Source organism: Schistocerca americana, chromosome 2, assembly GCF_021461395.2.
Source record: "Schistocerca americana isolate TAMUIC-IGC-003095 chromosome 2, iqSchAmer2.1, whole genome shotgun sequence".
Lineage (NCBI taxonomy): Eukaryota > Metazoa > Arthropoda > Insecta > Orthoptera > Acrididae > Schistocerca > Schistocerca americana.
The window spans coordinates 901,625,560-901,651,017 of record NC_060120.1 but is presented as its reverse complement, the minus strand read 5'-3'; the positions used below and the strand labels follow the sequence as shown (position 1 = coordinate 901,651,017).

The 25,458-nt window shown below is 35.9% G+C and overlaps 1 protein-coding gene across 1 annotated transcript in view; it reads right to left on the bottom strand.

Annotated features, from left to right (window-relative positions):
* Positions 1-19,001: 19,001 nt before the first annotated feature.
* The window catches only part of LOC124595480 (tubulin glycylase 3A-like), a 137,185-nt gene continuing 130,728 nt past the window's right edge, over positions 19,002-25,458 (bottom strand). Inside the window, exon 10 of the mRNA XM_047134240.1 lies at positions 19,002-20,513. Coding sequence (XP_046990196.1) covers positions 19,120-20,513 — 1,394 coding nt within the window. The 3' untranslated portion in view covers positions 19,002-19,119. The remainder of the gene's footprint in view (positions 20,514-25,458) is intronic.

The following is a 25,458-nucleotide window of genomic DNA, read 5'->3' as shown; positions in this document are numbered from 1 at the left end:
ACCAGGAAACAGAGACATAATAAGAGGTTGAAAGTAACAATTTAAAGTAGATGATCTTGTTCTTGTAAAAACTAAAGAAAACTGTAGGGCTATGTATGGTGAAATTAAGAAATTCTTTGAAATTTACAAGGGACCATTTGAAATATTAGAAACTCTTGATTCAAATGCTTACAGACTAATGTATCAAAACTCAAGGAAGTTGTTTGAAGTTAGACATGCAATGCAATTAAAACCATATAAGCAGGCAGCAAATGTAGTCAACTAAGCTCAACTATGTAAAGTGTAATAATGATAAATTAACCAAATGTATCTATTTTTTCTATTCCATTTTACCAAAATTTGTAACCTTCATGTGGACAATAATTCTTTGTATGTTATATGTGGGGCAAACACATGGTACCTAGCTATGTAGCATTTTATTTCCAGTTCTGTCTTCAAATGCTTTACACACACACACACACACACACACACACACACACAAGCAAGCAAGCACAACTCCCACACACACAACTGCCAACTCCAGCATCTCGGACCGGAATGCTGGAGTTAGCAGTCATGTGTGTGTGGTGTGCTTGATATTGTGTGTGTGTGTGTGTGTGTGTGTGTGTGTGTGTGTGTGTGTGTGTGTTTTACTGATGAATGCTGTGGCCAAAAGCTATATGTGAGTGTCTTTTAATTGTGCCTGTCTGCAACTTGACGTGTCTTCTTTACGGTAAGTAGCAATCTGTCTTTTCCTACACTGTTAATATTCTTACCAGGAGTTTCCATTGTTTGAAATCTCAAGTAAAGTTATTACCAGTGAAAAAGTTAAACATTGCTATGTGTGGTGAAGTAAGCTTACAAAACACTGATCTACCTACCTCACTGCATCTATTGTGATGTCATTTCTGTTGTCTTATAGGAGACATGAATTCATTTGCTGCTTGAGTAGACAAATTATTCTTGATTTATGACTATTCTGCAGTTTACACACTCTGTTGCTGTTTGGTTAGACAAACAGGGACTGAGGATAAATATGGAAACACTGTGAGAAATGCATGCACGAACATAAGTACAGATGTCAGCTAAGCCTGCAGTTTGTACTGTTGTATTTGACCATGACTGGCAATGCCCAAAATATGTAGCACGTGTCATCCATGATCAGAATAGTGTTCTGTGTAGTTGTGAGTGCATTACGTCAGAGCTAAGTGAAGCTAAATGTGGGCAAATTGTTGGTGCTCTTTAGGTGGCTAGCTGAAGTGTTTGGTGTTTCAAGAGGCACAATACTGAAAGTCTATATCACATACAGGGAAAGATGACCTGTGAAGTCACAACACCAACAAAAATGTGTGTTGAGTGACTGTGACAGAGAGTTGTTGAAGAGGACTGTAGCAAATAATGATAGTACAACAGCTGCAAAAGGCACTGCAGAACTGGGCACTGTCAGCACCAAATCAACACGAAGAGAGCTCGATAAGCAGGAAATTGCAGGATGAGCTGCTGGACTTTTAGCAATGGAAGAATGTCATTGGGTCAGGTCACTCTTGTTTCACACTGTTGCCAAATGGCTCTGAGCACTATGGGACTTAACTTCTATGGTCATCAGTCCCCTAGAACTTAGAACTACTTAAACCTAACTAACCTAAGGACAGCACACAACACCCAGTCATCACGAGGCAGAGAAAATCCCTGACCCCGCCAGGAATCGAACCCGGGAACCCGGGCGTGGGAAGCGAGAACGCTACTGCACGACCACGAGCTGCGGCCACACTGTTTCCAGCTCTGGCTGAGTATACATTTCAAGAGTTAAACATGGCGGGGGTTTTGTGATGATTTGAGCAGCCACATCTTGGTATTTCATGGGGTCCATGGTTATTCTGCAAGGTCGTGTTATTGCCAAGGTTTATGTGACCATTTTGACTGATCAGGTTCATCTCATGATACAATTTATGTTCCCCAATGTGCTCCAAAATATCAGTGCCCTTGTTCACATAACTTGCATCATCCAGGACTGGTTTTTTGGGCATTGAGGATTAATTGTTGCACCTCTCCTGTTTGCCACAGTCACCAGATCTCAATATTAGTGAGCACTGATGGTCTATTTTGGAGAGAAGGGTGCATGATCATTATCTACCTCAATCATTGTTACCTAAACTTGCCAATATTTTGCAGAAAGAATGTGTAAGATTGCCTTGAAATCCATACAGGACCAGTATGTATGCATTTCGAGATGACTGGAAGCTGTTTTTTACACCAATGGGTTTCCTACACTGTATTAGGCATGGTAACATTTGTGGTGTTTCCATATTTTTGTTCACCCCTGTAGAATACCCTAACGAGAGAATCCTTGTCATACAACATGACACTTTAGCATTTTTGTACATATTTGTATCTTTACCATTTTCTACTGAACTGGTTATTACAACTTTGTAATTTGATTGCTGTTGAGGGAAGCACATTGAATACTTTATTCTCATGAGTCATTTGTGACTTATGCTGGGAAACAAGTGGAATCTTATACTAAAAACTATTTTGCACTGTGTAGTTGAATATATGGTGTTATGAATGTGCTAGATAAAAGGTAGAGCAAGAGACTCTTTGATTTCATTTAATGTAGTTTTATGATGATTTTCAATGAAGATTGATTTGCTGCAAATGCTATGGAGTAGTTTACAAAAGTATTATGATATCTAGGTACAGTGAGTAAATTATTTTGGATCACAATGCACAATCGAGATGCTGATGAGTAGTCAGTGTAACACTGAACTGACATTCCATCCGGTCCTGGTGACATTTGTTTTCATCTCTTTCAATTGCTTTTCACTGCCAGGAATGCTTACTTCTATGTCCTTCATGTGAGGATTTGTGTGGCAGTGGAATGATGATATGTCTTTACAGTCCTCCTGTGTGAATGACTTTTTAAACTGAAAAAATTTCCTTTTGCTGTCTTCTATTGCCACACAACTCTGGTTGATAAGTAACTGAATAGAAACTTTTGACCTATTTAGCAACTTTATGTGAGAGCACAATTTTCTAGGTTTCTCCATCATCTTTTACTAATGAATAATTGTGGAATTTGTTGTAGGCTGTGGTTCTTGCTTCAGTGGTTTTTATAGATGTATGAATTTATACTAGTTTTTGCCTGTCAACATTTCTGTTTATTTATTATCTAGTGTGAAACAAGTGTGTTTTCTCTGACTTTTACCAAATTTTGTTATGAAGCCAAGGTTGGTCTTATTCATCCTTAATTCACTTAGTTGGTACAAACTTCTCCAGAGTGCAATTTACAATCAGTTTGAACTTTCCTCATAATTCTTCTATGTCCAACATATTGGATCTAAATGATGACCATTCATTGTGTAGGGAGGATGCTAGCAACTATTTATGTGCTTTTTCCAGGATAAAAACTGAAATCATTCATTCACACATTGTGTTCCATAAATTCAATCGTGAAACAGAATCTTCATGGCTGTGGAATGAGTTATACATTAACAGCCAGAAGCAGACACTGCAAGTTACTTCTGTAAAGCATACTAACAACAAATTATAAGTAGTGCTGATCTACTAAATTTGTGTGAAGTTAATATTGAAACTGGTGTGGCCTCCAGTCTCTTTTGATATGAAGTAATGAAACTGCTTTCAAAATAATAGATATCATAAGGGTCTAGGTCATGCTAATAAATGAGCACCAATGAACAGTAACATGAAAGTATTTTTTATTTATATCCTGTGTACATGTTATAAATATGTAATGTATAGATAACAAAAACTTAACAACGATTTTGTGTTCCCAATAACTGGCAGTATTTGTTACACAAATTAAATTACATTAATTAAGTCTATATCACAACATTACATAGCTTTGGCAGTGTTTGAATCAACAGTAGAAAGACAATGAATTATACAGTTAAGTAAATTTTCTTGTCCATTGTTGTAAATCACATTAAGAATTGTTTGGACAATCAGATGATAGGAAAATGAATTCAGTAAATTGTCTCTTTGTATGGAAATCTTAGCACAACCAGAATACATAAGCAGAAAAAACTAGCCAAATGTTTATATTTGTTACAACAGAAAGTCTTGCAAACACTCTACAACTAATATAATTTTAGATCTGTAATTTATAGTAATAAGAATGATGTCAACACGTGCATAACATGACATTAGTAATTCTTCAACAGCAAATGAGAGCTTAGTTATCTGTGGGACATGGATATATCACACGCCAAACAAACACATTTAGGGTACTAATACACTAGGATACTGAAACATATTCAGAAACTTGTAACGCCCATGAATGATAAGATTCTGCATTAGAGTCCCAGTCAAAACATTTTTTTAACCTGCTAAGAAGTTTCATAACAGCACCCATTCCATTGCAGAATGAAATATTCATTCTGGAACCAATAATCTTGTTTTATTATTAGTTTAGGCATGTTTTTATACCACATAACTCTATTTGTCTGGCCATTTTACTTATTTGTTGGCATTTTTTCTCCAGTCTGCATTTCTTTCTCTGATTCTCACAATGCTGTACTTTGTGACTGAAAGTTTTCATTTCTAGTACCTAAATAAATTTAGGCAAAATATGTACATCATTCTAGCAAATGCTACTATATTATTGAAGATCACATGTTTTATGGGAATAAGAAATGTTAGAAATGGAATTTTGATGAGGAAATTCACCCAATGGACTCTTGTTTAACTAGATGTGAAGCTTGATATCATGAAATTAAAAGTACTGGCCAGTAATCTTGGCCCATGTTCTTTTGGTTTTCTTGAGAGAAAATTTTCTTTTTGGTGTAATTAATGTTGATATTACCACACCAGTAAAGCATTTGGTACATTACCATTTCTCTAAGATAAATGTGTTTTGTGTTGTTATTAATGACTCATGGCATGAGATTCAAATGAGTGAAACTGCAGTTTCTTTACAACAGTAAAAAATTAAAATCAAATTAACTATTTATTTTTTATCAATAATGACCATTAGATGTCTTGTTTGATGACGATTAAATATTACTGTAATCTTTATTTCGAGCCCAAAAATGTAGCGTTCTTTGTCTGGCACCTGTCTTCTTTCCTCTAATCATACTCACTTTAAATATGTTGATCAATGACCCATAATTTGTGGTCTGAAATGTTTACTCAATTTAATCCAGGCCATTCAAGATCAATTCTGACCTCCATGAAGAATAGTTTGTTTGAAGCTTTAGGTCTGCTGTCAAGAATGTCAAAAATCTATTTTGTCAGTCTATTCTTATCTATCCTACATTGATGTCTATACAATTTTAGTCTGTTTGACTTGATTAATCTCTCAATTTATTGCTACATTTGTTTGCTAGTTGTAGTCTATATTGTCCATCCACAATCTTTGTACTCATTCTCTTGGGGAGGATCTTTCTCTTAAATTTCTTGGCTACTCTTAGTCCAGACTTCCAGTCATTCGAAGGCATTCATTAGTGTACGGACACACTGTTTTCATTACAGTGTTCTAGTGCCTTAGTTTAGCTTGCCTTGAGATGGCTATGTGTCCTGTGAAAAACATCGGCTATCTTTTCTCTTTTGTCTACTCATTTTGTTACGTGTGACAGCCTCAGACTGATACTCAGAAATTTTGTTAACACAGATGGACAGTTATACTTCGACTCATCCCTCTCCTCCCTAAATTGCCATGTTCATTCTTGATACACCTAAAAGGATAAAGACGCTACAGATTAATGCTGTGAAAAGTATACTGGCTATGAATGAATCAATGACCTGGGTTAGCTATAGCCTATGAGAGCCATACTGTAGAAAAAATAGGCTAAATATTTTCCTTTGGATATGTTAACAAATATTGGCAATGAAGTGATGTGTGCTGTTGTCATTACACACAGGAAGTTCACTGTGACTAAGTTGGCACAACTATGTGCAAGCATATGCTCATAGTAACAGTGAAGGATGTGCAGATAAACTGGATTGTAATAACCATAAACATGCAATATTCACACTGTTTTGGACCTTTTATAGATGATCTTAGGGTAGCAGCCTATGGACAAGGCATGTGTCTCCTTGTGGCAATGGATGCAAATGCGACTGCTGGAAATCTGACAAATTTGGTGAGACACTACAGTGTGCAATAAAGGGACTGGATTTCATTGTTTTAGATCTAAAAGGTCTGTGGAGTACATATCAGGAGCAAGAAGAAGAGGCCACTAATACAGTTGGCACTTTAACAAACTGGGTGACAAGGGATAAGATTGACAGCTGTGAAGTGCTCTATTACATGACAGCCAGTGACCATAATGCAACTTTTATCTGAGGGGGAGTAGCAACGATAGAGGAAGACAATAGATGGAAGTATTATTGGCTTAAAAAGAAAACAGATCGGGATGGCTTCATTGCCCACACTGTTCCTTTTCCAGTGGAATTACTACCAGCCAAAGTGAGCTACAAGTCACAGCTACTAACTCTTACAATGGCAAAGCACATTTATATCACCAAGAAAAAGATAAGTTGGCCACAATCTCATGGAGCTGAGAAATTTCAATATTGAGATGAAGGGTAAGATCAAGGCGAAGAGCTTTTCAGTTCACTTTGGGCCAGTCAGAGCATACTGTGGGGCTCCATGAATATGAGGTAGTTAATATCTTCTACAAAACATTGTTTCAGGAAATCAAAAGAATACACTGGGAGAAGCATCTTTGCGATTGAAATCTGACTTATAGGAAAGACCATATGCATTATTGATGGGGGAGATTAAGGGGAAAACTGGAAAGGTATCAGGTGTGAACAGTGTCTACCCTGACATGCAGATTATAGGTCCACTTATAATGTCTTATTTGACAGTGTTACTGAACAAGTTCCTTCAGATTGGTGGGATCCTGGTGGTTTGGAAAACAGCTTGGGCAGTAGTGATTAAAAATAGGAAAGGATAAACACTCTACAGTACTGAAAAGTTACAGACCCATTTGCTCATTAGACATCTCGGCTAAGGTACAAGAGTGCCTGCTTTGTGACTGGTTGCAAAAACACATAGAGATCTTGAGGTTGAACCAGTGCCAATACAGATTCAGAAAATGTAAGTCTATACATGATTTAGTGATTAGTGTTCTTCAGATTGTAGAAAGTTTGACTCTGAACTATTCAACTGCACTCACGATTGACAGTGCAGATGCATTTGACAATCTTCGGTGGTCTGTGATGCCGACATGCCTCTGAGATCTCTGGGTCCCCCAATGTCGGTACAAAAATTTTATCTGTTATTTTAGTTTACATACCATCCAATGGCTTGGGGGAAAAGCAAGATAATCACAAAGGATTTGACTATACAACATTACAGGAGCTCATGTTAAATAACTGGCAGCCTTTTTAAGAGACATCACATTTGCCACTGACTGTAGAAAATTATTTCCATAATTACAATTTCAGCCTTAAGGTCTATGTACTAACTGCCTCAGTAATTTAGTGGGATTTGTGTTAAATATGTTAACACTGTTAAAAGGCTTAGACACAGTGGTGACATGTGCACATGTTCAAGAATTTTTAAAGTTTGACAAGTGCTGAAGCAGTAATTTGTAATGTATTACTTGACAATGCCTTAAGGGCAAAACTGCAGTTGTGGAAACAAATATTTTCTACAGTCAGCAGTAAAAATTATTTCTTTTGGAAAGTTCTACATGATTGTGAAGCCCAACCATGAAAAGTTAATCAGAGTTACAGTGTGACTGAGACACTAGAAACAGTGCAAATCAAGTATAGAGCATATTTCCAAGCATTAAAAACAGGCTCAGTATACTTGAAATAGACACTACTTGAGGTGAGGTGAATCTATTAACAGGTCACGGCCAATATTCCATATGTACACATCAAGTGGAGTGTAGTAACACACCAAACAGTGAATGTGAAGGTTCCATTGATCATGTTGCTTTCCAATTGTTCCCAGTTTCACAGGGAATGCAGATAATTAGATTGTGATTTGCAAACAATTGTAAAAGATACAAATTTATGGTCTACAATTAATTTAGTTGTGAGAAATCAATTTCTTGACTATCAGCCTTTAAGATCACATAACAATGAAAATAATCCCATCTGGTAAGTCTCCCCTGACCTGGGGTTTTGGGTGACTTTTACAAACTGTACCCCTTTTCTTAAACCTCTCCATTCCTTTTACTTTGCTCCTCTTCCTTCTCCTTCAATTCTTCTGCCAAAAGGAGGAGCCATTGGCTCCAAAAGCTTGCATAAATTAAACCTTTGTGTGTGTGTGTGTGTGTGTGTGTGTGTGTGTGTGTGTGTGTGTGTGTGTGTGTGTGTTCTCATGCCACTGCTAGGTGACCAGGTCTTTTTATCCATCCAATCACATTATATAATCTTTAAGATCAGGAGGACACTCTGAATATCAGATTAATTTCTATAGATCCAAAGAGCAAAGTAGAAGAATAATAATATGAAGAGCAAAGTATTAGAATAATAAGAAGTATTACCTCCACAGGGAAGAATGATAGACATGACTAAAAGGTAATTAAGATAAACTATATACATAAATGCAACAGCCACCCACATGGGTATGCAAAAACTTGAGTATTGCTGAGGCAAGCACATATCATTGGGGGCAAGGTAGAATAGTACAGTAAAAATAGGAGTAGTTGTAGTTAGCAAATTTCAAGCTCATCCAAGGCAGCCAGTAACAACTGTAGTAATTTAAACTGAAAATTCATCACTCAGGACTTCAGTTATATTCCTTTCATTTTATGTTAAGTAAATTTTCAACATTTTGTTTTGTATCTTCTGTCTGTATGAACAATAGCTACTATTAACATACCTTATTACTATATATAAAATATCAAGCACTGTATATTACCATGATTATTGAATACATATGATCTGTTTAGAGTTTTCAGAGAACAGGCCCAAAACTTATGGTAATAAGTTAAACTGACTTGCAATAGCTGAGCTGGTAAGAGCATAGATTATGAAAGTGTGTTATGAAAAAAAAATGATGTTGTTTGCGCTGTACTGTTCTTAATCTATTTGAATTAGCAAACTTATATAATAGGTGGATTTTATGTAAAATTAGCAAACTTATATAATAGGTGGATTTTATGTAAGTTTTTATTATTTTTATTTTGTAGCTATACAAAATTAGATGGTTGGTGTTTTGCTTCATGCTTGTATTAAGATGAAACTACTTCTGTTTGTCAAAGGACACTATAAGAATACTTTTATATGAAGGGTTAATAGGCTGACATAAAAATAAAATTTTCTGCACCAGCTGAACATACTAAGATCTTTGCTTTGGTCTCTCTCTTCTCACTCCCTGTCTTCTCTGTGTGTTTTGGTTTTTATAATACATCATACATCCATCATTCCTTCTCCGTAAAGTTGAGCCTTGCTCCCATTTCCCTTTTGTAACTCCTATTTCTCCCAATAGTAACAATTAAAAAAAAAAGTTGCAGGGAAAGGTGTATGAAAATATACAAGGTTTTAGAATACCATTAAATGAGAAACTGAGAACCAGTGAGTAGAATTCAAATGGTAGTGAAATATGTGTAAAAGTAATGGACAAATGCCGAGGCTTACACTGGATAAAAATCAGTGTGACAGATGGTAATGACATATTGTCCTCATTATTCATAAAACATGTGAAAATTATAGCAGCTGATATAAGAAAATAAATAGCATGAGCAGCTGTATGTAAAAAGAGCCACAGTGCTTTTTCTTGTTTTGGACACCAAAAAAACACCCATTCATTTCTGTAAATGTAATATGTGAATAATAATAGGTCTACAGGCAGTAATATAAGACATTAACTAAAAGTAACTCAAATTTGGTGGTACAAATGTATACATTTTTTACGGATTTTATGTCTTCTGTGTAACTATCAATTGTACAGAATATGAATGCAGGCACTGATATGAAATGCACTCACAAGAAAGTTGGAAAGACATATGATTAAGAGAACAATGATAAGCAGTACTACAAAGTGCAGATTGATGAAATATGCAGAGCATTGGTCACCAAGCAGAGGCCCATACTCCTTCCCCTTGTGGCCAATGACTCTTTTGTACATTAAGTTATTATCATTTGGAATTGTTTAGATTTTGTGCCAAAATTGGAATCTGAGTGACAATCGTGAACAAACAAAACACTGCCATGACAATAATCGCCACGCATTGCAACACTAGTGCCAGCCAATCAAACGAAACAACTTATTGTGCACTCATGGTGTTGATGAAACTGACAACTATTTTGATTTGAATTTTGGCATGTATGAGAAATTTTTTATCTGACATGGCTGATTTCACAAAGATATATAGCATGTATGCAATACAATATTCTTCTGTTGTTGCAACATTTTCTCCCTGTAGTGGGATTAATAACTTTCACTGATGACCTTTTTTATTATTTTTTAAAGGAAATTGCTAGAAGAAAATAGTGTGGTTTATAATGTGTGGACAGATTTATAATTTTTTTATTGACTGTAAAGCAAAGCCCCTATGCTTAATATGTTCACACATTACTGCTGTGCAAAAAGAATATACTCTCAAATGCCATTATGATAGCAAGCATAGACCAAAATATGAATGTACTTATGAGTGATTTACAGAAAAATAAAATTAACACATTCCATCTGTCAGCAAAGAACAAACAGCACGCTTTTAATGTTCACGTTCAAAATAATGAGTCAGGTGTATGTCTGAGGTTAAGGATAGCCAAAATACTTGTAAAGCCTGGCTGTGTACTGATAAGGGACTAGTAAAACAGTGTACTTTGGTTATAGGTGAGGAGGCATGGAAAAAGAGAGAGAGAGGGAGGGCAGGAGGCGGGGGGGGGGGGGGGGGGGGGAGGGAGGGGGAAGAAAAAGATACTTGTCTATTGGCCAGAATGTGCTCTTAGGATACTGAATATTTTGTCAGAATTTTGCAGGTGATCATTTGAATGGTTCTCCTTAGCTATCAATGAAAGTGATGATGTTACTGCATGGATACTAATATTTGTTCATGGAATTGATCTTTTGTGAAGCCTTTATAATTACACAGCTTGAAAGGAATGACTATGGGCAAGATTTATTTCAACAACTGCTACCCGCATTAGTATCAATACAATTACCATGGCTAAAATTGGTGAGCATTACAATTGCTGGAGGCAGAAACATGAGTGGGCGAAACAGGAGCCTGATGGGTAGAATTAAAACTAAGCTGACACAGACAAATATATTTTAATACAGCTACAAAATCTGTTCAATGAGAGATTTTGTGATTTCAAGGAAGTTTCTGGTAAACTGAAGACTTTTGCCAACCCTTTGATGAGGAATTACCAAGTAATTTACAAATGAGTCTTATTGAAGTTTAGTCTAATGGTGCTCTAAAAAGCTCTTTGTATGAAATCAATGATCTTGTCTGCCATCTAATTTTGAAGAGTTCAGAAGGTTTGCTGAGCAATTAATTACAATTTTTTTGCATCACTTACTTATATGAGGAAAACTTTTTTCTCAATTATGGAAGAAATAAAAAGTGTTCTTGCCTCACAAATAAGCATTAGAGTGCCATTCTGTGACTTTCTATGATAGAAATGAAAGCATACATTCCACAAATAGCCAGTCAAATACAGCCTAAAAAATTACATTAAATTTTGGTTTGACTTGCATGAATAATAATGTAAATATTTGCATTTTTGCATTTTTAATATTACTCATATAGATATAAGTTCATAAAATTGTTAAGAAGTGGGCCTTAACTTAATTTTTGACACTATGTGGCCCTTGACTGCTAAAAGATTGCAGACCACTAATATAGGGGAATTAAAACCTGTGACAATCCTCTATTAAATTCTGCATAATTGTAAAGACACTTTTGTCTGTTGGGGACCTCTTACTGTGTGTGTGTGTGTGTGTGTGTGTGGGAAAAAAAAAAAAAAAACACCAGTAAGCTATCTGAAAAACGGAGGAATGACAGAAGCAAACAATAAGATAAGAAAGAGCTGAAAGGAGCAATTAAAGTGAAAAGATAGGGAGACTAAGTAAACAATCTGTGCATAAATGAAAAGAAAAAGATTTCTTGGGGAAAACAAAGGATGGCAATGTGAGATATTACAAGTGACATGGTAAGGAAACACTACATGAGGAACGGGTTCTGTGTTACATGAAGTTGAGAGTGCTAATTTATCTGTGTAGCAAAGATGTAGCCATACTGACAGTTATGAAGGTATTAATTTTTGATGTCAAACTGGAACATCAGTGTATTTGTTAAACTGTATAACAAAAACAGTCAGACTAGATTTAAATTAATATTTATTGATTTTGACCTATTTCAGTCAAACATGACTATCTCCAGATAACTAACTCCTTGGTGGTGTGGGGATCTGCTACACAGAGCTGCTGTACATATCAGAAGGTACCAGGCAATAAGTGCTCAACAAAATAAATAAATATTAGTTGTGATAGTAATAAGAATCTCTGGTGCAGAGAAACAATTGAGAGTTGAAAGCAAATAAGTTGGCAGGTTCAAATGGAATCCCAATTTGGTTTTACAAAGAGTACTCTATGACATTGGCTCCATACTTTTAACATCAGTTTTCTGCAGAATTCTTGAACATATTCTCAGTTTGAATATAATAAATTCCTTCAAAGCAGAAAAGCTTCTGTCCACAAATCTGCATTGTTTTAGAAAGTGTCACTTGTGCGAATCTCAGCTTGCCCATTTCTCTTACCAATATCCTGCAATCTATGGATGAAGGGCAACAGGCAGATTCAACATTCCCAGGTTTCCAAAAGGCATTTGAGATGATGCCCCAATACCGAATGTCAACAAAGGTACGAGCATATGGAATATGTCACAGATATGTGTGTGACTCGAAGATTTGTTAACTAATAGAATGCAGTAAGTTACTCTCGATGGTCAGTGTTCATCACGCACAAGGGTATCATCAGTGGGGCCCCAGGGAAGTGTAATAGGACTGCTGTTATTTTATATATACATAAATGATCTGGAAGGCAGGTTGAGAAGCAGTTTGTGGCTGTTTGCTGATGATGCTGTGGTGTATGGTTAGGTGTCATCGTCGAGTAACAGTTGGAGGATATGAAATGACGTTGACAAAATTTCTAGTTGGTGTGATGAATGGCAGCTATCTCTAAATATAGAAATAAGTAAGTTAATGCAAATGAGTAGGAAAAACAATCCTGAAATGTTTACATACAGCATTAGTAGTGTAGTACTTGATGCAGTCACACCAATTAAGTATCTAGATGTAATGTTGCAAAATGATATGAAATGGAACGAGCATGTAAGGATTGTAGTAGGCAAGGTGAAGAATAGTCAACTTAGGTCTGTTTGGAGAATTTTAGGAAAGTGTGATTCATCTGTAAAGAAGACCACATATAAGACACTAGTTTGACCTGTTCTTGAGTAATCCTTGAGTGTTTGGATCCACACCAGGTCAGATTAAAGGAAGACACTGAAGGGATTCAGATGCAGGCTGCTAGATTTATTAGCAGCAGGTTCAAACAACATGCTTTGTGAACTCAAGTGGGAATCCCTGGAGGACAAGTAACTTTCTTTTCAAGGAACACTACTGAGAAAATTTACAGAACCAGCACATGAAGCTGAGTGGAGAATGATTCTACTGCTGCCAATGTACATTTCCCACAAGAACTACAAAACAAGATAACAGAAATTAGGGCTAGTACAGAGGTGTATAGACACAGGGTTCTCCCTCATTCTATTTATTCTATTTGCAACTGGAACAGGAAAGGAAATGGTTAGTGGTGGTACAGGGTACCCTCCATCACACACTGTAGAGCAGCTTGTAGAGTATGTACGTAAATGTAAATGTAGGTCTTGAGTAACTAATTTTGTTATAATTATTAAGGTTGTTTTAATAGTGATCAAGTTCTTCATACCAAAAGAAAAATTCACTTGGGAAAACTGTAAAATTATAAGGAGACAGAACGACTGGCACGGCAGACTGTCTTTGTCTAATTTTTCAGTTTTGATTGAATTCTTCCCTCAATTACAGGGTTTCACAACTCTCACTTGTGAATAACTTCCTCTTATCATTTTCCTTTTATTATTTTATATAGCTTTTTAATTGTGACAAAATTAATTTGTCTTTAAGGGCATCTGCAGTATTTATAATAAGAGAAAGCAAAATATTTGAAAACATTCATCTGATATTTGTTATCATATTAAAAGGAGAGGAACAGTCTCAGGGTGAGAAAATCAAACTTTCTTCTATGAAATAGTAATTGCGACTCAAGAATAAAAATACATGTTATCCATTGCATAAATAGCAACAACAGTGGGAACAATTCACAACAGCCTGAAACATGAGAGAGTATATATATTTGACCTTATTACACAAAACCAGCAGACAAACAAGTAAAATCAATTACTTTTCAACAGTTCCTGATGAAGAAAGATGTGCTGAATTATTTCTGGTGAAGTTGAGGGACTCACAAATAAAGAGTTGGAAGATTCTTATGCATGCACAAATATGGGTTTGTTTCATAAATTATGTTGCACTGAGGGAGAAAGTAATAAAATGGAGACTCAAATACAAGATCATAAAATGTAAACAAAGATTCTGTGCAAACTATTTGCTTGACCTGTTATGCAACAATGTCCAATGACCAATGCAGCAATTGAATATATTACTAGTCTACCTTTTAATTCATGTTTACCACCCACAGATAAACAAAAATGACTTGCAGAAGAATGATTGGTGCCACAAAGGCAAGTTTAAAGTTACAAAAAACTAAGAAGAAATTAAGTTCTTCATACAGCTTTAGCACTGACATCCCCACAGTCACAGCCTCCCACAGGGTGTGAATGCTACAACTAGAGGGAGAAAAATGCTGTAATAGGTTAGTGAGACTGTCTTAGCTTTGAATGTGCTTATGTGATATCTGTCACTCATCTGACAGTGAGTAGTTGCCTGTTCTCATTTCTTGCATGTTGTTTCCATCCTAGAATTTCCATTATTGCAATAAAAATAAACCATGATGTATATATTTTACCATCTTTCAAAACTAAGAAAGTGGGGCGTGGCTGACAGACATACAAACTGAAAGATAAAGATGAATTTTACATACTGAAAGTTTGATCATTAATTCTAACTGGTAGCTTGGTAATAGTAATACTAATATAAGCTGTAGGAATAAATTACGGGTCAGTTGACAGATAACATGCGTGCTTTCACATGTTGCCTTTCCCATGATCATGCAAGTTTTGAATAATGTGGAACTTCAGTAAGTAGTATTGGAAAGGCAAATGAAGTAGTATTTAGAACAGATCACATGTACGTAAGTTCCACCTTCCCTCTTGTGTGTTTAGGAGAGAGTTGTTTTTCTTCCCTTCAGGATCTGTGCATCTTGACCTTCCTTTTCAATATGATACTGGAAAGTCCTGGGTGGAATACAAATAACAGAGGGAGTATAGGAGCTTTTCACCATATAGGTATTAAGGCACTGAGTGGTAAGCAGGGACACACACACACACACACACACACACACACACACACACACACACACACACATACATGCATGTAGCTACACTGTCGAAGTGAGTAGCTTCGTATAGTGAGTGGTTGAGTGGTTACTGTTGCTTCTTCCATTATTCTTTCCCTTAATTTATATTTCCTCCACTAAAGAACTTTAAAAATTCCGTAAGTTAAAGATTCAACTGCGGTCTTAAATTTATACGTCTGTCAACTTTGCTCCAGATGTTTGCATTTCAGTGGGTGGAAGTAGATGTTCCTCCTAAATCACAGATATTAGTATTCATATTTTATGTTCATTTTGGAAAGGAAAAGAATTTTATGTTATAATGCTTTTCTTAGCTAATAAGCATTCAGCATTGATTTGATATGAGTTTCTCTCAATGAAAGTGCTAGTAGTCTCAAGAGCCCCTTATAACGTAAGTTATTCAAAAGTACAAACTGCCTGAATGAGACTATTTGGATCACCAAAAAATGACTCAAGAATGAAATAAAATCATAAATTTAGCACCGGATAAAAAGAAGCCTTCCACACAGTATAAATTACTCTCAGAATTAATAAGTAGAGGAAAATGCCAAGTACTCTGTTTAATAATCAATTTAGTCAACTTATCCACTGCAGTTAAACAATTCCACCCCCTCCCCCCCCCCCATACGAGTTCTCTGGTCTAGTTACAGATTATTATTAAAGAGCTGGCTGCAAGTAGAACATATTTTTGATATACAGGCAATGAATTGTGAGACTTCCATTTTATAAAGATTAGATTATTTTAACAAACACAATAAATCATTATTGTGACAAATATCCTGCATCCCTTTCCTTCTCTGCCTCCCCCTTTTTCCTTAATCCAGAGCCACACATTTTTTGATCACAATTTCAACTTGTTAATCTGATTAAGAACTTTTGAAATTGTAGCATTAGAAATTATTATGTTTTGTCAACTGGTGTGGAGAATGAAAACATATTTGACCAGAGTAATTTTTTATGAAAGACATTGCTCCTGGAGAATCAAATAAAAAAAATAACAGAAAGGTGTCATAATAGTACTCAGCAGATCTCTGTTATATCACTGATCTTTTATGAAGAGCAGGAATATCTATATGAAATATTCCTGTTGCAGTATTTTTTTGAATTCTAGAGGCCAACTGTTTTGTCATAATGTGCTCTATCTTAATGCCCTGAGTCACCTTGACAAAAGGGAAAAACATTACGCTTCAATGCCTGAAGTCATTATAGATGGATCACAGATTCAGATTCTCCTTATGAAACAAATCATCCCTAATTTCACCTCAATCAATTCATAAGAATAACAAATAATCTATATTTGGTTGGGCAGATTTGAATTGGAACCCCAATCTCCAGTGCCTTGACCACTGCACCAACATATTGCAAAAATTGTGAATAAAAAGTACAGAGATTATTGCAGTGGAGCATGTCCAAGACAAGGTGATTAACATTCACAGCAAATAGCTCACATGGGGAGAGCATTGTCATATAATTTGTTGACCGTGAATTAAATAATTGACCAAAGAAGCAGACTTAAGTGTTCTTGAAATATAAACCTGACATGAAAACAAACTAATAATATGTCTCACAAGGAGAGCAAACTCGCAACTCGATTTTTGTAATTTTTTATATTTACAGTATGTGATGTTCAGAACTTAAATATGACTCTTCCTAAACAGTTCAATGTACTCTCAAAAATTCTCAAGAAAACTGACATTGTAGTCTTCTGAACATCTTTAATTTGCTAAACCTAGGCAATTTTTTTGGTGGGCCACATGGCTTTGTGGTACAATGTTCGCCTCCCACCTGCACTGTCTAATTTTGATTCCTGGCAGATAGAAATTTTTAAACAAATGTGCATGTTCTCTGAGGATATCTATAAAGACACACAAAGATGGAAAAATAGCGAATTGGTAATGACATTTTAATTTAAACACTCTTTATTAACAATCTTATATACAAAATGAGTAAGTATGAATTTATGCTTGCAATGAAAACTGGAATTTTGTGTGGGATGTGAAGTTAGAAATAAGATGTGCATTTTTTTAAATAAAAATGACAATTAGATATGTGATAGTTAGCATGTATTTGATGAATTTTATATTTAAAAGATGTAAGTATTCAAACTGAATAGGAAAAAAAATAGTGCTCAAAACAAGCTCAAACCAGCTACTGACTTTTTTCTCTTTCAGGTTTCTGTCTTTTACACTTATTTTATGCTTAACATGTAATTTTGTTTCAAAGTTTTGCTTTGGCCAAAAATAAAACAGGGCCACCCATGTGGCAGGTGAACACTGTACTATAAGGCACATGGTCTACTGAAAACTTTGCTTTGTTTAGCGAATTAAAGATGCTGGGAAAACTTCAAAGCTGATTTTATTGCAAATTTTTGAGAGTTGCAGCATCTACTTTGGTAGGTTGAGATTTGAATCCTGAATGCCACATACCATGAATATAAAAAAATGACAACAATCCAATTGCCATGTAGTCTCCTTGTCAGAAATAAATTTAAAGATAGAGAATATAGAGACAATTGCTGTACAACAGAATGTGTAATGGTTTTTGGGGTGAAAATTACATATATTTGCATATACTGATATTGGCCATAACTAATATTTGACATAATGGGCAGAGAGAATGAATTAAAATTTTAAAGTACTTTGAAGGGCAGATGATGCTGATGATCACAAGAACATATTTAATTCAATTCCATCTAAAGGGTTTAGAAGTATAACAGACTCCTTTCGAAATTGAATCAAAATGGTTATGAAATGCTCAACCAGACAAAGTTCCCCTAAGTATTAGAACACCTGAGAATTCATTTTTCTGTCATTTTTAGCATATATGAACTCCACTAAATTTTATGTCCATTCAGTCTCATTATATCATTTTCGATGAACTTTATTCTGATGGCTGAACATAGCAGCATGAGAGGGATCCACTCTTTTGAAACAATAATGGATCATTCCTATGGGACATTTTTCACTTTGCATTTTATGATTCAGCAACACACTGAACCAGGTCCTGTAAATTGTGCAGAATGATGACGCTAGCAAGGTATTGGGACATCATCTAATGCAATACCCAAGATCCTGAGCAAAATTTATTATACTGGGAAAGCCTAAGTTGGCACAGTAGTCAACAGACATGAATTCAGTACTGTTGGCAATTTATATCTCGCTGAATATCTTTTAAGCAGGGGAAAATGAAAAGAAACCTGTCTGATAGAACTAGCTTTCTTGCTTGTGGTTCCTGCCTTAATCTTCTTGTCAAATCTCTTAGCGCAATAAATTTTGGTGTTAAGATTATGAAATCAACATCATACACATGAGGTATTAAATATTAACCGATAGAAAGCTTCTCAAAATAATAAAGCAAGAGGTGTGAAAAGTCCACAAGTCGAAGAGCCCCAGAGAGCTACCACATAGTCACTACAATATACTCGCACTCTGCAGAGAATATTCAGATGGCAACAGGCTGATTTTTATTACTTAATTATAAGAAAAATGAATACAATTTACAACTAATTTAAAATGTCAGACCCAAATCTCATATGATGTTTACAAACTGCGAAGTTATATACCACATTTAATACTTATTCATTAACTGCAGGGGACACTTTTAAATTCGACTGTTCATTATGCTGGTGAACATTTCCATCACTTTGCTAACAAAGCTTTGTGAAAGGATTCATTCTGACTTGTGTACTTCTTTAGACCAAGAGGCATTAACAAGTGCTCCTGATGGCCCAGCCCACTTCTGATAGTCTTCAAACTCATTCCGAGTGCACATAGGTTTTGTCGTTTCTGCGCCTCATTACCATCATCATTAGTTGAAAATTTCTTTCTGTGTTTAATATTAGGTAGAACTCCTTTAAAGTTATGCATAGCATTTTTTTCTGGTGTATCATTAGATAATTCACGTAACATGGGGAACTTATGATCCAGATACTGTGGATTAAAAATTTCGTGTGATCTTTTAAACTTTGAAAGTTGGTCATTGTTCAGCAGTATATTTAAATAGCACTGTCTTACTCGGCTGTCATCACTCAGTTTAAGTTTACCTAATCCTCTACCAAGAGGTGAGAATGGATCAGCTAGTAATTTATGTTTCTGGGTGGGATTCTTGTCTGAGATAGACTGGGTCAACTGCTTCACAAACTCTCTTACAGTTGTCTGAATGGATAGTTCTGCTGCCCATCTAATATTTTTATCAAAAGAAGTTATATTTGAGAGACTGCCAGAATCTCCACTTGTTTTTAAGCTATCCAAAATACTCTGACAGTTGCTTTTTGTCTCATCTAATTTCTTGCGCCATCCACCAAAAAGTTCCATTGACTTTATACTATCACTTCCATTATGCTTCAGTTTCTTATTTTTTGATGAATGATCTTCAGAAATTCCAGAGTCTGTGCTAGTAGTATCACAATTAAATGCGGTCGCATTTAAGTTAATGCGTTTTGCATCACCTGCGACATGTTCTTGCAACTTTTCTTTTCCACCACCATTTATTTTAGCTTTCCTCTGAGAATTTATCTTCTTGGTATTAAATTTATTACTTCTTCTAAGCATGTTGTTCGGGAACAACTCATCTTTCCAGTTTGTAACCTCTTCTGTTTCTGCCTCTCCTGCACAGTTCACATCATTTGTCAGTTTTTGTGTGTCAGCCACATCTTCTGCATCCATAGAGTTTGTTTCTTTACTAAGCTGCTTGGCCAAATCTTCAATAAAATCTATGACAACTGGACCAAGAATATCTGTTGGAATCTTTGGTTTTGTTTCATTAATCTTTGCCCTTTCAGTTGTGAAACTAGAGTGATTTTCCACACACATTTTCTTTGTATCTGATCTTTTATCACTGTTTATAGTTGTACCTGTTTCAATTTTTCGTGTCCGAATGCTTAGGCTTGGCTTGATACCTTTGAGATTGCATTTATTTCCTCGTACAGCAAGAGTCATTCCCAAATATGGAGGAGCAGGTGACACGCGTTGCTTGTAAATACATTCAAACATTCCTGTGTCAGCTCTCTTATCCTGTCTTCTGTCTACAACAACTGCAACATACAAAAAAAGAAGTAGATCATACAGGAAAAAAATACAAACTCTGCAAAGAAGCAAAACAATATGCCATTACTGTCTGAAATGTAATTTGGATAGTGAAAGAATGCCAAATTTTATATTACGCTATGAAACAGTGTTAGTACCATGATAACAGTCATCTATGAACTATACAGATTTTCAAGAAAAAGATTTATACTTAAGTAACATCTTACCAAGCATGTTATGGACAGTAATGTACAGCTAATCTTAGGTGCATCTTATTAGATCTAATTTTTATATAAATGTGCTGGATGTTTTGTTTTCAACTTACATGAGGAGATTTAGGTCACAATATTAATAATATTTTAATTTTATTTTCAGATGTTACAGTCCATTATTAACAGTACTATCTAACCAACTGCTTCCGAATACATAAGGACCTACATGAAATCAGTTCTTTAACCAGAATCAGAGACTGGTAACTGACTTTATACACAATCTATTGGGGGAACCCAAAATGCTCACAACTACTGACATATTTTAGCAGGAGGGAAAATTCTCATTTTATACTCAGTAATGTATATCACAACATGACACTATACGAATTTATCTTCTTTGCACATGCTCACATACATAAAATAAATGAGGTGAGATATATCTTGTTGAAAGAGTCTTGTTCCATATCATGTGATCTGTTGACAACAAGGATTTACGGAACACAAAATAAATAAATAAAAAGAGAAATTGTGCAACCTAATGTATGCAATGAAATCTTGCAATTATTTTATTCTGAATTCAACACCTAATAACATAGATTTTGTTGCCAAACAGTTTTGACTGCTTACTGAAAGCAAAGGGAATCTGGAGCAAGTATTAGCTACCAGTTGGATCACAGGTGTTTGATAGCTGATGGTCCTCAAATCTGGGGGTTAGCTACAGATAATGGGAGATCTGAATACATAGGTTTGGACTGAGGTGGCAGGATTAAGGGGCAAGGCAGGGTAGCTTATGGTAGACCTACATTGAGTAAACACTACATAAGCTCAATGTGGAGCCTATGTTGAAGCAAGTAAGCACTGATGTAAATGCTGCCCCTGTTGTTTTCTGGGCAGGGATTAGCCCCAAGACTAAAGGAAGAAAGACCTCTGCAGACTTTCAAAAGCCAATACATCGAAAGGAAAAACATGCTGACTGATAGCAACGTGCTACCAACCTGCCCTGGAGAAATAATTGTTGATACAAATCACAATAGGGAAGTTCAGAGCAGGTGAGACATAACAAAAAGGATGAGAAGGAAAAAGCTTCCTTTTCATTCATTCAGTGTCTATCCTGACCTGAGGTTTTCTGGGCAACTTTTCTGAACTCTCCTCATTTCTTAAATCTCACCAGTTCTTTCCCTTCAACCCTCTTCTTTTCCCTTCAAGCCTTCTGCCAGAAGATGGAGCCATTGGCTTCAAAAGCTTGCACAGTTCTTTAACCTTTATATGAGTTTTCTTCTGTTGCCACTTGTGGAGTGAATTTTTTTTAATCTATCCAATTATATTATATTTTCGTAGTTGCTAAGGAATGTTTGTGAAATTTTATTGCTTAAGATGTGCATACACTGATACACTAAAATGTTAAGACCACTGCCCATCCCAATGCTGGATGTCACCAGGTGGTGTTGCAGGCACATGACATGATAACAAAAGCATGTAAGTGGAGCTGACACAGATGGGGGGTCACACTAGTGAAGATATAGGCTGCAAATGGTAAAATCCGTTGAGATTAGTGACTTCCACAAAGGGTACATTTTTATTATACAGAGCCTGTGACTGAGTATCTTGAAAATGGCAAAGCTGGTCAAATGTTCATGTGAGCATCTACTGAAAGAGCTAGAAACACAGTAAAACTACCACTAAGCACTAAATGGTTAGACATCTATGACTCTTCAGCGAATTTGGGGTTTGGAGGCTTGTCCACTCTGTAAAGTATGATAAACAGTGATCTGTGACATCTCTGCCAAAAGAGCACAATGGTGATGCATGCACAAGTGTTTCTGAGCACACTGCTCATCACGTGTTATTGAACATGGAGCTCCTTAGCAGACCATTCCTACACAGTCACATGTTTATCCAATGACATCATCAATTATGACTGCAGTGGGCATGGGACTATTGGTATTTGACTTTTGATCAATGGAAACATGTCAGATCTTCGGGTGAATCACATTTTTGCTACACTAGGATGATGATCGTCTACACAAATGCCATCATCGAGGTGAACAGTAGCTTGAAACATGCAGCATGCCACAGACACAGGCTGGTGGGAGCAGCGTTATGCTGTGGAAGACATTCTTCTGTGCTTGCATGGGACCTGTGGTTGTAATAGAAGACAACTGACAGCTGCAAATCACCCGAGTCCCTTCACGCTTGATGTCTTCCCCAACAGCAATGTCATCTTTCATCAGTGTAATTGTCTGTGTTTCAGAGTTGGAATCATGCTACAGCAGTTTGAGGAGCATTATAATGATCTCACATTGATGTCTCAGTAACCAAATTCACCTGATGTAAATCCTATGGAACCCATCTGGGTCACTATCGGGCATAATTACCGTGTACACAAATTACATTACCTGTGTTAGACATTTGATGCCACATATCTCCACAAACCTACCACCAAACGGTCAGTTCCCTGATACGCAGAATCAGTGATGTATTTTGTTCCAAAGATGTACAAACAAGCTATTAAGTATGTGGTTGTAATGTTTTGTCTCATACTTCAGAAACATACAAGGGGCAGATTTTCCATTGTGATAATCTGCATTACTATTACTGTTAATTCACTATCAGTATTTAAATTTCAGTTGTACAAAAAAAATATCACAATGATTTGAAGACATGGATGCATAAATAAGTTTTACAATTTCTTTTTTAACTTTCATATCTGATACTAGCACATGATCAAAAAGATAGTGAAAATGGGAAACATTTTAAGTACAGTAGTATAACTGCAGGACATCTGCTGAGCATTTGTAATAACCTCTATGTAGCCAATACTCATGAAATCTCTATTCCCAACAGTGCTAAATGTCTATATGTTAAATATGAAGTGAACAGATTTAAGTAAACTGAATTTTTTTTACTTTTTTATTTTTATTTACACATCAAGTTCCGTAGGACCAAATTGAGGAGCAAATCTACAAAGATGTGGAACATGTCAGTACATGAAATTAGAACATAAAAGTAATAACAGATAAAAATAAATGTTTATGAACTTGAAAAAAGTCAGTCCATACATTTAAGTAAATGCAATCAACAATGCAACAAGTATCAGCTTAATTTTTCAAGGAACTCCTTGACAGAATAGAAGGAGTGACCCCTGAGGAAACTCTTCAGACTGGTCTGAAAGCATGTAGATTGCTGCTAAGATTTTTGAATTCGAGTGGTAGCTTATTGAAAATGGATGCAGCAGTATACTTCACAACTTTTTGCACAAGAGTTAAGGAAGTCCGATCCAAATGCATGTTTGATTTCTGGCAAGTATTAACTGAGTGAAATCTGCTTATTCTTGGGAATAAGCTAATATTATTAACAAGAAATGACAGTAAGGAATATATATGTTGAGAGGCCAATGTCAAAATACCCAGACCTGTGAGCAGGGGTTGGCAAGAGGTTCGTGAACTTACACCACTTATCGCCCGAACTGCCCATTTCTGAGGCAAAAATATCCTTTTAGAATGGGAAAAGTTACCCCAACATGTATTACCATATGACATAAACGAATGAAAATAAGCAAAGTACACTAATTTTCATGTCGAATGATCACTCACTTCAGATACCGTTCAAATAGTAAAAATTACAGCATTAAGTCTTTGAACAAGATCCTGAAAGTGGGCTTTCCACGACAGCTTACTATCTATCTGAGCACCTAGAAATTTGAACTGTTCAGTTTCACGAATCAAATGCCCATTCTGTGAAATTAAAATATCAGGTTTTGTTACATTGTGTGTGAGAAACTGTAAAAACTGTGCGTACTACACTTACATACAAGCCCACCTAAAATACGGTGTAATATTCTGGGGAAATTCCCCAACAGCTCTGAGCACACTCAGAATCCAGAAGACTCCTTTAAACCCATCTTCAGAAAGTTGGAAATCCTTACACTGCCTTGCCTCTACATTCTTCAGACTCTAAAATTTTTCAGAAACCACGTAATTCCAACTGACCCCACAGTTGTAAAAAATAATAAAATACATGAACACAACACCAGGAAAAATGCAAACCTGCATGTTATATGTACAAACACTCAACTGTGTAAAAATAGAGCTTTCCACACGGGCCTCCAACTGTTCAACAATCTTCCCACTACTATTAAGTCCATCAAAGACAACATAACATTTAGCAAAGCCGTGAAGTCATATTTGTTGTGTCACTGTTTTTACTCTGTAAATGAATACTTAGAACAGTAATCTTGCTGTTTGTGTTAAATTGAAAACATTGAGCAATATAATACATTATGATACTATAGGCCTATGTTAATATATGTTAACAATGTTAAATGATATTTTACGACATCTGCAACACACTGTGTACCATCAGATCACATGGAATAAATAAATAAATAAAAGTCTTACTGTGATTTAGCATTAGTTTATTTTCTACAAGCTATGAACTTAGGTCATGCACTGCACTATTTGAAACCGAGCCAATGTTGTACACAGCATCCTTTACTACCAAGCTAGTGTCATCAGCAGACAGAAATATTTTAGAGTTACCCATAATATTAGAGGGCATATTATTTATATAAATAAGGAACAGGAGTGGCCCCAACACTGATCCCTGGGGCACCCCACCACTTGACTGTACCCCCACTCAGACCCCACATCACAGCCATTCTTAACATTGTGAATAATGACCTTTGGCTGTCTGTTGCTAAAGTATGAGGTGAAACATTTGTGATCTACACCCCATATTCTGG